Source organism: Nyctereutes procyonoides, unplaced genomic scaffold (genome assembly GCF_905146905.1).
Source record: "Nyctereutes procyonoides isolate TBG_1078 unplaced genomic scaffold, NYPRO_anot_genome, whole genome shotgun sequence".
Classification (NCBI taxonomy): domain Eukaryota; kingdom Metazoa; phylum Chordata; class Mammalia; order Carnivora; family Canidae; genus Nyctereutes; species Nyctereutes procyonoides.
The window spans coordinates 14,825,266-14,837,042 of NW_026575044.1; the positions used below are offsets into that span (position 1 = coordinate 14,825,266).

At 54.7% G+C, this 11,777-nt stretch overlaps 2 protein-coding genes across 8 annotated transcripts in view; one reads left to right on the plus strand and one right to left on the minus strand.

Moving 5' to 3' along the window:
* The window catches only part of LOC129508796 (GON-4-like protein), a 73,445-nt gene extending 65,958 nt beyond the window's left edge, over positions 1 to 7,487 (plus strand). For all 6 annotated transcript variants that reach the window (XM_055323901.1, XM_055323902.1, XM_055323905.1 and 3 more), the window contains 10 exons: positions 175 to 359; positions 1,495 to 1,692; positions 2,774 to 2,917; positions 3,454 to 3,597; positions 3,689 to 3,808; positions 4,823 to 4,936; positions 5,351 to 5,561; positions 5,985 to 6,612; positions 6,699 to 6,801; positions 7,169 to 7,487. In XM_055323901.1, coding sequence (XP_055179876.1) covers positions 175 to 359; positions 1,495 to 1,692; positions 2,774 to 2,917; positions 3,454 to 3,597; positions 3,689 to 3,808; positions 4,823 to 4,936; positions 5,351 to 5,561; positions 5,985 to 6,612; positions 6,699 to 6,801; positions 7,169 to 7,318 — 1,997 coding nt within the window. In that variant the 3' untranslated portion in view covers positions 7,319 to 7,487. The remainder of the gene's footprint in view (positions 1 to 174; positions 360 to 1,494; positions 1,693 to 2,773; positions 2,918 to 3,453; positions 3,598 to 3,688; positions 3,809 to 4,822; positions 4,937 to 5,350; positions 5,562 to 5,984; positions 6,613 to 6,698; positions 6,802 to 7,168) is intronic.
* Positions 7,488 to 7,637: 150 nt separating this feature from the next.
* Positions 7,638 to 11,428, minus strand: MSTO1 (misato mitochondrial distribution and morphology regulator 1). 2 transcript variants are annotated; one of them, XM_055323909.1, is made up of 14 exons: positions 11,279 to 11,428; positions 11,063 to 11,198; positions 10,798 to 10,867; positions 10,630 to 10,708; positions 10,323 to 10,377; positions 10,103 to 10,241; positions 9,827 to 9,944; positions 9,619 to 9,753; positions 9,357 to 9,509; positions 8,951 to 9,082; positions 8,694 to 8,878; positions 8,398 to 8,502; positions 8,204 to 8,316; positions 7,638 to 7,934 (listed from the first exon to the last, which is right to left on the minus strand). In XM_055323909.1, exons 1-14 carry the CDS (start codon positions 11,360 to 11,362, stop codon positions 7,720 to 7,722), a joined length of 1,719 nt encoding a protein of 572 aa, XP_055179884.1. In that variant the 5' UTR covers positions 11,363 to 11,428; the 3' UTR covers positions 7,638 to 7,719. The 2 variants fall into 2 exon arrangements, with proteins under 2 accessions (XP_055179884.1, XP_055179885.1); XM_055323910.1 differs by lacking the exon at positions 8,951 to 9,082.
* Positions 11,429 to 11,777: the final 349 nt, after the last annotated feature.

The following is an 11,777-nucleotide window of genomic DNA, read 5'->3' on the forward strand; positions in this document are numbered from 1 at the left end:
TCTGCACAGGCTGGCCTGACACGCAGTCGTGCCTTTGTACCATGTTCCCACTAGCCTTTCTTGTAAGGCAGTCTGAGACAATGAGTGGTATTTGGGTGGGGTGGGTGTGTGTTGCAGGCGGGAGGAGTGGGGTTGTGGGGCAAGAGCCACAATCTTTTCCCCATGTTTTCCCAGGAGAGAGTGGCAGAGCTGCTGGGAAGGGCCGGGGCAGTCAGCGAGCGCGTGGCAAGCGGGGAAGTCGGGCCCGTGCCAGCAAGGACACATCCAAGCTGCTGCTGTTATATGACGAGGACATTCTCGAGCGGGACCCACTGAGGGAGCAGAAGGATTTGGCCTTTGCTCAGGCTTATCTGACCAGGGTAGGCAGGTGCTGCTTCCTCTTGCTGCCCGTCAGTCCAAATGCTGCTGCTTCTCCTTCCAGGGACCAGTTTTTATTTTATTTTTTTATTTTATTTTTTTAAAAGATTTTTATTTATTCATAGAAACACAGAGAGAGAATGAGAGGCAGAGACAGGCAGAGGGAGAAGCAGGCTCCATGGAGGGAGCCGGACATGGGACTCGATCCCGGGTCTCCAGAATCATGCCCTGGGCTACAGGCGGCGCCAAACCGCTGCGCCACCAGGGCTGCCCCAGGGACCAGTTTTTAAAACAAAGTATGATTTTTGGGGTGTGCAGCTTGTATGCCTCTGCCTTTGCTTCCTGGAATTACCATCAGATCTGTATGAGAGCACTTCCAGGACACAGGCTTAGCTGTACACGGCTTGTTAATCCCTGAACATTACCCCTCCATTGTTCAGAAAGTGGGAAACTGGGACTCCACCATCGTCAGTGAGAGGGGTGACATCAGTGGGTTAGCTAATGAGGGCCTTTCCCAAGCCCTCGGCTTAAGAAGAGAGAATGTTGGTGCACTGGCCAGAGTGGACCTCAGGGAACCACCTTGGTCTTCAGAGACGTGACCCCGTCCTTGCTAGGCAGTTGTCTTGGGCCATTGCCTTATTCTTTTGAATGGAACCATCTGGTTCCTCTGTTCCTCTCCATCCAGGTGGGCTATCTGCAGTGATAGTCATACCTTTTTCTCATCTGCTGACATTTTGCTAATATTCCTAATGTACGCATTGTTTACCCTCGTGATACCATGTGGAGTTCTATGTACAGAGCACTCCTTGTCTGCTTCAAGTGTGGTGAAGTCAGGAAGGAGAGGTTAGTTTAGGGCTGTGAACTAGAGAAAAGCTTGGTTGGTTTTGCTTGTTTTTTGGGGGAGGGCCCTGGTCCCTGGAGAATCAAGGCTTTTCAGATGCCCACCACTGGAAACGGAGCTGTGCCTTGCTCATTGCTCTGTGTCTTCCGTGAATGGATTGTAGGAGCTGCCAGAGGAGTAGCCCCTGAAGGATGATTCTTGGAGCTCTGCATGGTGACTCCTTCTTGGTTAGTACTGCTGTTTTCTTGTTGGGGCCCACAGATGGAGTACTGATGCTAGACCGTCTTCCTGCGTAGGTACGGGAAGCCCTGCAACACATCCCTGGGAAGTACGAGGACTTCCTTCAGGTCATCTATGAATTTGAGTCCAGTACTCAGAGGCAGACAGCTGTGGATCTCTACAAAAGCCTGCAGGTCCTGCTCCAGGACTGGCCTCAGCTGCTGAAGGACTTCGCGGCTTTCCTGTTGCCTGAGCAGGCTCTGGCCTGTGGATTAGTAAGTGGATGCGTGAACATGGCACCCTGGGGGCATTGCTGGGGCAGGAGATGGGACAGAGTAGTATTGACCATCGCTGTCCCTGTCTGTCCCTGTGCCAGCCCAGGGTCATAAGAGTCCCCTTGTTTTCAAGGGGTGATCTTCCCACCCCCTCCTCTCCCCTTTTCTTTATATGTACAAGGCGGTGGTACCTTTGGTTGCCAGTGAAGACCGTAGGTAAATGTTGTGCCCTGTGCTCCTCCCTGTTGTAGAGCAGGTGTTCATTCCCACAGATACTTACTGTGTGCTTAGTGTGAGTCAGGTAGCGTTCTCTGTCCTAGGAATACAGTAATTACAAAAGTACAACATCCTTGCCTTCACGGAGCTTCCATCCTCTTGGGGAAGGTCAGGTGATAAACAGTAAAATATATAAATGTATGTAAGGATTATATAGTAGATATGACCAGTAAAACGTGTATCATGCTTTTGAGTGGTGATGCTTTCTAGAAAAATACATGATGAAAGGAGAGTAGAGAGCTGCAGATAGAATGGGTCAGGGGTGGGGCCTGGCAGTTTTATTTTTTATGTGGTTGTCTGGGATGGCCGCTGTATATGGTAACACTTGAAACGTTGAGAGAGTGTCTACATGTGAGGGAGACCTCAATAGTTCTGAGTTTCTTGTCATGATTGACAGAAACAGGAACGCAGGGGGGGATTCTTTTGCTAGTCTTGAGGCAGTGATGTGGTCAGTCCTGGGGTGGTGACATACACCCTGGTGGTGCTCTCTCCTCATGAGGAGCAGCATACATGTGAACATTCTTTATTGACTATGAAGTGCCCCACAAGCTTGGAGTGTCTGACTTCATAGTCCATGAGATACTCCCATCTCTGGAATCTGTCGTTCCCATCCTAGGTGTTATGGGTTGGTAGTCCCTACAGCCTGAGGGCATAGATGCCCGAGTCCTAAACATGATCTGATGGTTATAAACTTGAGCCCCGTCAGCTTCCTTCCCAGCCCAACACCCTTGTCTCCTGTGCATAGAGCCCTCCAGGCCCCTCTAGCTGTGCACATGACCCTCTTGCCTTCTTTCCACTGCGGTAGTTTGAGGAGCAGCAGGCTTTTGAGAAGAGTCGCAAGTTTCTTCGGCAGCTGGAGATTTGCTTTGCAGAGAACCCCTCACACCACCAGAAGATCATCAAGGTCCTCCAGAGCTGTGCGGACTGCCTGCCTCAGGAGATCACAGAGGTGCTGCTTCCCATCCTGCTGCCTTTCGGTTGGCACCAATGCCTTAGGCACACCCCTGACTGACCCCATGTTCTCTTATGGGGTGGAAGGGATGGAGAAGGAGAGGATTTTTGAGGCTTTCCTGAAGCATCAACCCCTGGAACGGGTTGTGCTTGTGCCCTGAAAGCAGAGACTGACTGATCTTCACAGCTCAGAAAGGCCATTAGTGCCCAGGTTGGGTAGTTCAGGGGAGGAGATGATGGGGCCTGGGAGGGACTTGGCTCCTCACTCTGCTTGGGTTCCTGCCTGAGCTGGAGCTCAGGAGGGCAGGGTACAGAGGGTGTCCTCATCAGGGATCAAACCTATTCTCAGTGCCCCTCCGGTGTAGGCACGTGAGTGGAGAGGGAAAGTCGACAAATTTCTTATCTGTCAGAGAGTCTTCTTTGAGTCCCTCAGTTGACTAAGAGAGCAGACCATGGAAGGGCCTGGGATTGGTTTGGCATGGCAGCCTGGAGAGGCCCTGGAGACCTCATCTTTCCTCTGATCACTCTCCCCAGCTCAAGACACAGATGTGGCAGCTTCTCAAGGGCCACGATCACTTGCAGGATGAGTTCTCTGTCTTCTTTGACCATCTGCGCCCAGCAGCCAGCCGGATGGGTGACTTTGAAGAGATCAATTGGACTGAGGAGAAGGAGTATGAGGTACAGGCCTCGAGGCTGCAGTGGGGCTGGGGAGCAGGAATGCCACGTGTAGGCCTGTTCAGGGAATGTGCTGAGTGATACTCCTCCCCAGTTTGATGGCTTTGAAGAAGTGGCACTGCCCGATGTGGAAGAGGAAGAGGAGCCCCCCAAGATACCCACGGTCTCAAAGAGCAAAAGACGTAAAGAGATTGGGGTCCAAAATCATGACAAGGTACCAGGTTGTTTGGCATTTTCTGTTTGTCTTGAACCAGGCCTTGAGTTCCTGAGTGGAAGTGGTGCGCGGCCTCTGGGCTCCGAGGCAGAGGTGAAGCAGGGACCAGGGGTCAGGCTGCAAAGCCCACGGGGGTTGGGGGAGCGAGGAGGAGCCACCCTGTGAGGAGGAGGTGTCCCCCTCTGCTCTCTAGCACAGAACTGTTACTCTTGTCCTTGAGTCTTGGCTCCTTCCCTTCCGTTCATGTGAAGAAATAATAGAACCAAGCGTCTACACTTGAACAGTACTGGTAACAGGTACCAGGTGCCTGTACCTCTTGGAGGTATTGAACTTGGATCATTCCCTCAGTTCTCATGGCAGGCCCACAAAGAGATTGCTTGTGTTTGGCTTTTATAGGAGAGGAGAGGGAAGTGCAAGGCGAAGTTGTTGCCAGTGTCTCATATTAAGTGGCAATGTTAGGGTTCAAACTCATTGTCCTCTGCTGCTAAGAATGTGTGTCCTTTCCTCTTCCTTGGGGAAAACTGCTTCTTAGCAGCTGGATGACCTTGGGTGACTTACTGAGTCTCTGTCTCAGCCTCGTCATTGTCAGCGGGGAAATAACCGTACCAGCGTCTAGGGTCACTGACAGAGATGTCCTGGGGAAGCCTCCACATGTACAAGAGGGTCGGCAGAGGGGCAGAGCTCCAGGTGCAGGGACGTGGGAGCAAAGGCAGCGAGTCAGGAGAGCACTCCTGTGCTGGAGCTCTCAAAGACTCTGCCTTAGATTGTATTTGATGTCAATATTTCTTGAAACATCTTGGCAACTGGGATAGGTCAGTCCTTTGAGTCGTTGAAGCATTGTTTCAGGGATTTCTAACAGGCTGTGATTGAGTTTCCCCCAGCCATATGAAGCGCTGAGTGTCATGAAGGAGAAAGGGTGACGGTCAGTGCAGCTGCCTGGGCCAGCCTGCAGCTCAGCTTCCTCTATTGGTACCAAACACGCTCGGCAGCTAACCAAGCCCAGGTATCTCCTAGGAGGCTGAGTGGCCAGACAGTGCCAAGGACTGTGTCTGTTCCTGTCATGAAGGAGGCCCTGATTCCAGGCTGAAGAAGAGCAAGAGAAGAAGCTGTAGCCATTGTGGCAACAGGGTGAGCAGGGGTGGTAATCGGCAGTACACACGTGCGCATTCGCATACGCAGGACAAATAGAATCTTTAAAAAGTATGTAATGGGTTTTGTTTTTTGAAGATAACCCTGTGGGTTAGGTTTTTGGAATGGGAAAAAAACGACTTTAAATATTTATTTCTCAGATTTTTTTTTCTCATTTCTTTCTCATGAAATAAACTTGTTTCAAATAAACACCCTTAAAGTAATGCCAGTTCTCTAGGGTAGGTTTGTTTGGCAGCAAAAATACAGTCCTTGGTAGAGGAGTGTAGAAGGAAACCCCTTTAAAATTGTTGGTTGACTTGCAAAACATCATGGCAGGGCTTCTGCCTTTGCTCAGCCAGCCTCCTAAGAAAAAGGCAGTCAGGACACCCTTTACCAAGAAGGCCATCTCTGCAGGTCTGTGACAATAAATCCTACAAGAGCAAGGAGCCCCATGAGCTGGTGGGCAGCAGTCCCCACCGGGAGGCCAGCCCTGGGCCTGGTGCTAAGGAAGCTGGGCAAGGCAAGGATCTGCTGGAGGGGGAAGCCCCTGAGGATCGAGAAGGCCAGGAGGCGTCCCAGGACAGGCCTGGCAGAGGTGCTGGACAGGGAGAGACACCAGTTCCAGGTGAGTGTGCTGCCTGCCAGCCTAGCCTCCGTCCATCTATTTATGCCTTGTTCTTACATGCTTCCAGCAGGAATGTCACTGAGCCGGGATAAATAAGTCTTTGGCTGATGGACTGCCCTTTCCTTTACTAACAAGCAATAGGGAATCCTCTTGAATGTCCTCTGGCAGAACTAGCAGTGCTACAGTGCCAGCATGATAAGTGTGCTCTCCTCCTGCCCTCCAGACCCCCTGGACCTGCACCCTGCCCACCCGGCCTTGTGTCTCTTATATCAGTGACTTTAGCCCCTGCCCTCACCTCAGTCTTTGATTTGAGGCCAGGGCTTCGACACTGCAGAACCTCTGCACAACCCCGTGGTAACTCGCAGTCCTAGGTATGTTTCAACCCTGTACATACCCTTAGATCTTTATTTTCTTCCCAAGCAGGATTGGCAGTGGGGAGCACTTCACTGTCCCCTCAAGAAGTGACTTCTACAGCCCAGCCCGCCCTGGCTGGCCCACCGCCCTGCTCACCAGAGAGTGTTAAGCTCTCCTCCAGTACTGAAAGCGTGCTCTGCACCGTTAGGAGAAACCAGGCCGGTCCTGAGGTCCTCTCCTGCCCTCAGGCATCCCCCAGACTTCAGAATGAGGGGAAGGAACAGGAGGCACTGGGCGAGCCACAGGCTTCCATGCCGACATGGGATGCTTCGGAAACTGAGAGATGGCCCAGCACTGCAGAGCCTTGTGCTCCCTTCCTGAGTCCCGTTTCCTCAAGGACCAGAGACTCAGGGAGAAGCCTGGTGCCTGAGATCTCAGATGCTCCAGAGAGTTGCTTGCTGTTGGGCAGAGCTGGGGTGAGGACAGCGAACAGGAGGTCCCCTGTTTGTGAATCTTCATCAGGAATTGACACTTCAGCGACTTCTTGCAAAGCCTCTAGGGGAAGCTCGGCTAAAGATGGTGAGATCCAGGGCAAGGGCCCCGTGGGAGAACAGCCCCTGAAGGCCGCAGAAGCTACAGTGTGTGCCAACAACAGCAAGGTCAGCTCCACTGGGGAAAAGGTGGTCCTGTGGACAAGGTAGGTGGGGAGGGATGACGTGTATAAACTGTGTGGAACACATCCCTGTTCCTTATCTGGGACTAATCATGGTACATGGGTTCCAGGGAAGCTGACCGCGTGATTCTCACTATGTGCCAGGAGAAAGGAGCACAGCCACAGACTTTCAGCAGCATCTCCCAGCAGTTGGGAAATAAGACCCCTACTGAGGTAAGTGGTAGAGCCCTGCTAGAGCTCCAAGCCCCAGGGGGATCTAGGACAGGGCCTGGCATGGAGGACAGGGTGGCCAACTAGGAGACATGCCCCGGAGGCCCTGAAGAGGGGCTTGACTCATCAGGGTTAGTAGCGCTTCTAGAAGAAAAAGGGCATTGGATTTTGAGGTAGACGTCCAACAGATTCCATTCTAGTTTTGTTTTTAGGAGTGGTATAATTTGGGGCCAAACATTAAGCCTCTTGCCTTGAATTCCCTTATCTGGGAGGAGGATGCAGCCCTCACCACCTCACTGTGTGGAACATGTGACTGTATTCGTGTCAGCCTGCAGCGCTTAACACATGTGAAAATGTCCTGTTGTGCTAGGTTTCCCACCGTTTCCGAGAACTTATGCAGCTCTTCCACACGGCCTGCGAGGCCAGCTCCGAGGAGGAGGATGATGCCACCAGTACGAGCAACACAGACCAGCTATCTGACCACGGAGACCTTCTGTCTGAGGAGGAGTTAGATGGGTGACTGGGAGCACGGGGGTGTCGTTTGCACTCGCTACCCTCACCGGCCCCCTAAAAGAGGGCACTTGTATTTTGCTGGGACACCCTTGAGCTCAGGACGCAGAGCTGGAGGAGCAGGGGCTGAGGACAAGGATGAGGGCAGACCGGGGCTGGATGGCAGCATGGGCTTACACGTGGCTCCAGGTCTCCAGAAGCTGCATGTGTACAGCAGTGGGGAAAGTAGGGCTTGTCTCCTTTTCTACCATTTTCCCCTTGGTCCCATGGCGCATATTTATTGTTCTGTGACCTGGTCACAGTGTTTGTAAAGGAGCACACACCCATGCTGGTGTAACTGGGCCCGGAACACTGAGCTCCTGCAGCCACAGTGTTTATTATAAACCAGGTCTTTCCTCTGCTGGGAAAATCTTAGTTTGCGAGGCTGTCTGCACCCTGGTAGCACTGGGCCAGACTGCCCAGCTCCTGCAGCGCCTCCTCCAGGTCCCCCTGCTCCAGTCCAGCATCCATGAAGCTGGCCCAGCGCCGCACGTCCAGTTTGCCAAGGTCTCGAGCCAAATCTCCCAGGGTCCGACTCAAAGTGGATGACGAGCAGAGGGCCCCAAGCACTGGGATGCTCTCCACAGCTGTGAAGGGAGAGAAAGGGGAGCCTGCCAGTGGTTTTCCTCACTCAGGCTCTGCTGTGCAGACGGGTAGGTCTGGGCGAACCGCAGGCCTGGCTGGGGCGTGAGCTCAGTGCACACTCTGTGCTGGCCCCTTGGCAGGCTGGTGCTCTGGAGGAGGGCCACTACCTTCAGGAGCCATCGGGCGAATAAAGGGATGTTTACCTGTGCATTTCAGTGCTTTCTTCTAGCAGGCACTGAGTGAAACCTGTCTGTTCCCTTTGCTCACCTACCTGCCCCAGATGGTGGGCCATCCAGAACCAAACCGTGCCGGCTGAGACTTGGGGAGAAAAGGCAGGGGTACGGAGGAGTCACCTGGCAGGGCGCCAGCAGCAGGTGGGCAGAGCTGTGGGGATGAGGGTAGCAGCTGAGTGAGAAGTTGAGGAAAGTCTAAGGTGTGGGCAGGGAGAGCCAGCGTCACACTGACCTCCTGACCCGAGGCTGCTGCTGCTGTAAATACTGAGCCAGGACATCCTCCCCGGCGGTGCAGGCATGGAGCGGCGAAGGCAGAGGTGTCCCCGGGACGAGCTGACTGCAGAACAAAGCCAAAACTGCCTTTAAGTCCATGGCAGTGTGGACATGGAATTGGGGGTTCTTCCCTTCTCAGGCTGTCAGCCCAAGTGGGATGCTGAGGGTCTCTTTACTAGGATGTCCTGAGGTGTGAGGAGGGAAAGGATCTGAGTCACAAGTCTGACAAGGGCTCCTAAGAACGCCCATCCTCACCTGGTGTGGTATGCTCTGTCTACACCCCTCAGCACCACTGACTGGGCAAAGCAGCAGGTTCCAGAAGGATCCCCACATGCAGACAGTGGGGTCCACGCTGCAGCTCCTCCAAGCTGCACCAGGGCATCGGGAAGGGACTGGCCTGGGACCAAGGGGAAGGGGATGGTTGCTGCTGCTGTCACCACCTAAAGGTAAAGGAGAGATCAAGTAACTGAGCTCTTTCTCAGCTCCAGCCTGGCCTTCCCAAAGCTCCACACCTTTTTCCCAGAGAAGTTTAGCGTATCAGCCAGATGAACCATGGAAACTGGCGAGGACCGTAGGCGGTAAGGAACCGTGAGTGTGTCCAGGGCTGTAGCCAGGATGGCACCACAGTGGAAGGGCAGAGCAGCCTATAAAGAAGATACCAGCAAGGGTACTTAGCTTTCAGGTCTGGTAAACAGAGTGTGGAAGCAGAATGAACACGGCAGAGAGGTCCAGATGCCCTGGGACAAAGCGAGGCTATGTTTGGCCCGAGGCCGGACATGCAGAGGACAGTGTGCTGCATTGTGGATGAGTCCAAACTGAGGCCTTGAGACTAGGGCTGCTAACTGGTGCAGTGGCCGGTTGGGGGTCAGGGAGGGTGCTGTCTGTACCTACGGTGTGAACAAAAGCCTCGAGCCTTACATCATAACGTAGGTGAGGAAAAGTGACAGGTGGTTCAGGCCGCAGCCCCAGGCTCCCACCCAAGGACAGGGGGCAGACCAGAGAGCTGTGAGCAGACATGTGCACCAGGCCGAAGGCTGTGTTCAATAGACGATAGATGTTTTTCTGGGGCTCCTGAGGAAGAGAAGGGTTAATTTGTTTTCAGGAACTTTGTCCCTGGGCTGTCATTCTCTTTTGTTCCTCCCTGCCCCTGGAGACGGCCCTTCCCGCAGGTTCTACTCACTCCAAGACTGTACGGACCAGGGAGCAGGCCCCAGGTGATTATTCCCCGCCCCGAATACTCGTCTTGTAGCAGCTCTGTGGCCTTGGCACCAACCCCAGAGAAGCCATTGTGTAGGTCACACAGGATCTGGAAGCCCTGAAAGGAGACGAGTGATGGAGGACAGGACAGCAAGAGGTTTCTGCCCGTGTCCACTGTGCCTACTGCTTACCTGCAGGTAGTCACATTCCTCCAGGTAAAAATGCAGTCTGTCTTCCAGCTCTTCCAAGTACCTGGGTTCCTTCAGGATACTCTCGCCTTGGCCAAACGCCTCTAGGCGACCTGCTTCCCTGCCAAGCATGAACACAACCTAGACTTGAGGGAACCCCGCCCTCACCCCCCTTCCCCATCCCATTTTCAGGGAGTACAGGGAAGATGGCCTCAAGAGCTTCATCCTACACCCCTAGGGACCCAGTTTCCTGCTTCACATCCTCTGGGGCTCCCATACCCATCATGGTTGTATTTCTGAATCATACAGATGCTCCGGGGATGAAGGTGGACGTTGAGGAAATCTGACCAGACTCTGATGCTTCCCTCTGTGGGGACATGTGGTTTGGGGGCTGTAGCTGTGGTGAATGGTGGGGGACCTGAGGGAAAAGCAAAGGAAAGTATCTTCCTGGTCTAGTTCTGTCCAGCTCCCCAGCCCATGGCACCTAGTGAAGTCTCACCTTTGACATTGGGAATGGATTTGACCCTCCAGATACCATCACTACTCAGCACTCCCTGGGAGGGATGAGAAAAATCTGCATTTAGTTGCAGCCAGTCTGGAAGCAAATGTTAATTTCCCTCATTTTGCTGGCCACACTGTACAACTTCCTTTTGTTCACGTACTCACACTATTTTAGGAAAAAAGTGCTTTTTCACAAAATGCCATTCTAAGCTCTTTAAGATTATCAAAATCCCCTTTTTTCTCTGCCCCCGTGGGGCACTCTAGTTACAGCACTGGGTTCAGAAGTTTAGGGCAGAGGCCCTCACCTCTGCACTCTGAAGGTCCTGGAGGTAGTAGGGGTTTTTGGGACAGAGTTCCTCTTTGTGTGTGGTGAGCTTTCCCTGCCTGAAAGAGAATGAGGGTTGGTTGACAGCGACTGTGTCCCCGATTCTGCGGCGTCCTGTGAACCTCGCCCTCCCCTGAACAGCACATACCATGCTATCGACGCGTCCAGCTGTCTGTCGCTGTACAGGCCGCCTTCTTGTTTGAGGGAGCTCAGACTACCTGCACAACACGGGGCAGGCAGGGTTAGGTCGGGCCTGGCCGCACCCTCCTCGGGCACTGGGCTCTTCCAAGCGTTCCCGACTGAGCAGGAGGCGGAGAAAACCCTGGGCGCCGGCCTTCGGTGCCCCGCTCAGCCTGGAGCGGCGGCGCCCGGCGAGGTCCTGGCCGCGCCGCCTCCAGTGTGGCTCTGCCTACCCTTTAGATCCATGAGGATGAGTCTGGGCGTGTAGGTCTCCTGGCCGTGCGGCGTCCGGCCGGCCCGGTACAGGACATCGGGACTGAGCTCCCCCGGCGGCTCTTTGGCGTCGGTCGGAGCGCACAGCGCCGCATCCTGGGGTGGCACAAGGCAAGGCTGGCCTTAGCCGAGTTCGCGGGCTCGGCCCCGCGGGAGCGGCCGCCTGGAGGCCTCACCTGCTGGTTCCACCAGTGCGCTCCCACGAAGCCTGCGAAGTGGCCCAACTGCAGCGTGAGCACCTCCCGCACCCCGCCCGCCATGCCGCTCGGCTCCGCTGGGTCGCACGGACGCGGCCGGCGCGCTCGCCGCTCGGCGCCGATTGGCTCGTAGCCGTGTGGGCGGGGACTGAGGGTCGGAAGTCGCGGGGCGGGGCGTCGTGGGGTGGGTGCGGCCTGCGGCTCTGCAGAGGCAGTTCTCGGCTCCCGGTTGCTGCGCGGCCTGTGCCGCGGTTTCCTTCCTCCCTACCTGCTGCCGCTGGCCGACCGCGCCTCCGGAGACGCACCCCTGGCCCGAAGAGTAGGCGCCCCTGTTCCACGCGGGTCACAGCCCGGCTGGCTGGCCGGCACCGTACGGGAACGAGGCGTCGTAAGGCGGGCCTGGGCTGGGTTGTCGGAGAAACTCTTCCTCAGGCCAGCGCGTACCCCCAGCCTCTTCAGTGGCCTCGCTGTGCTGGGG

Bases quoted from the DNA above. Each gene is read 5' to 3' on its own strand.
- MSTO1 (XM_055323909.1), bottom strand. From the start codon at position 11,362: ATGGCGGGCGGGGTGCGGGAGGTGCTCACGCTGCAGTTGGGCCACTTC. The intron at 9,754-9,826 runs GTAAGCAGTAGG...GTCTCCTTTCAG, and splicing joins AGGAATGTGACTACCTGCAG to GGCTTCCAGATCCTGTGTGA. The intron at 7,935-8,203 runs GTAGGTGAGCAA...CTCCCTTCACAG, and splicing joins TGGCCCACCATCTGGGGCAG to CTGTGGAGAGCATCCCAGTG.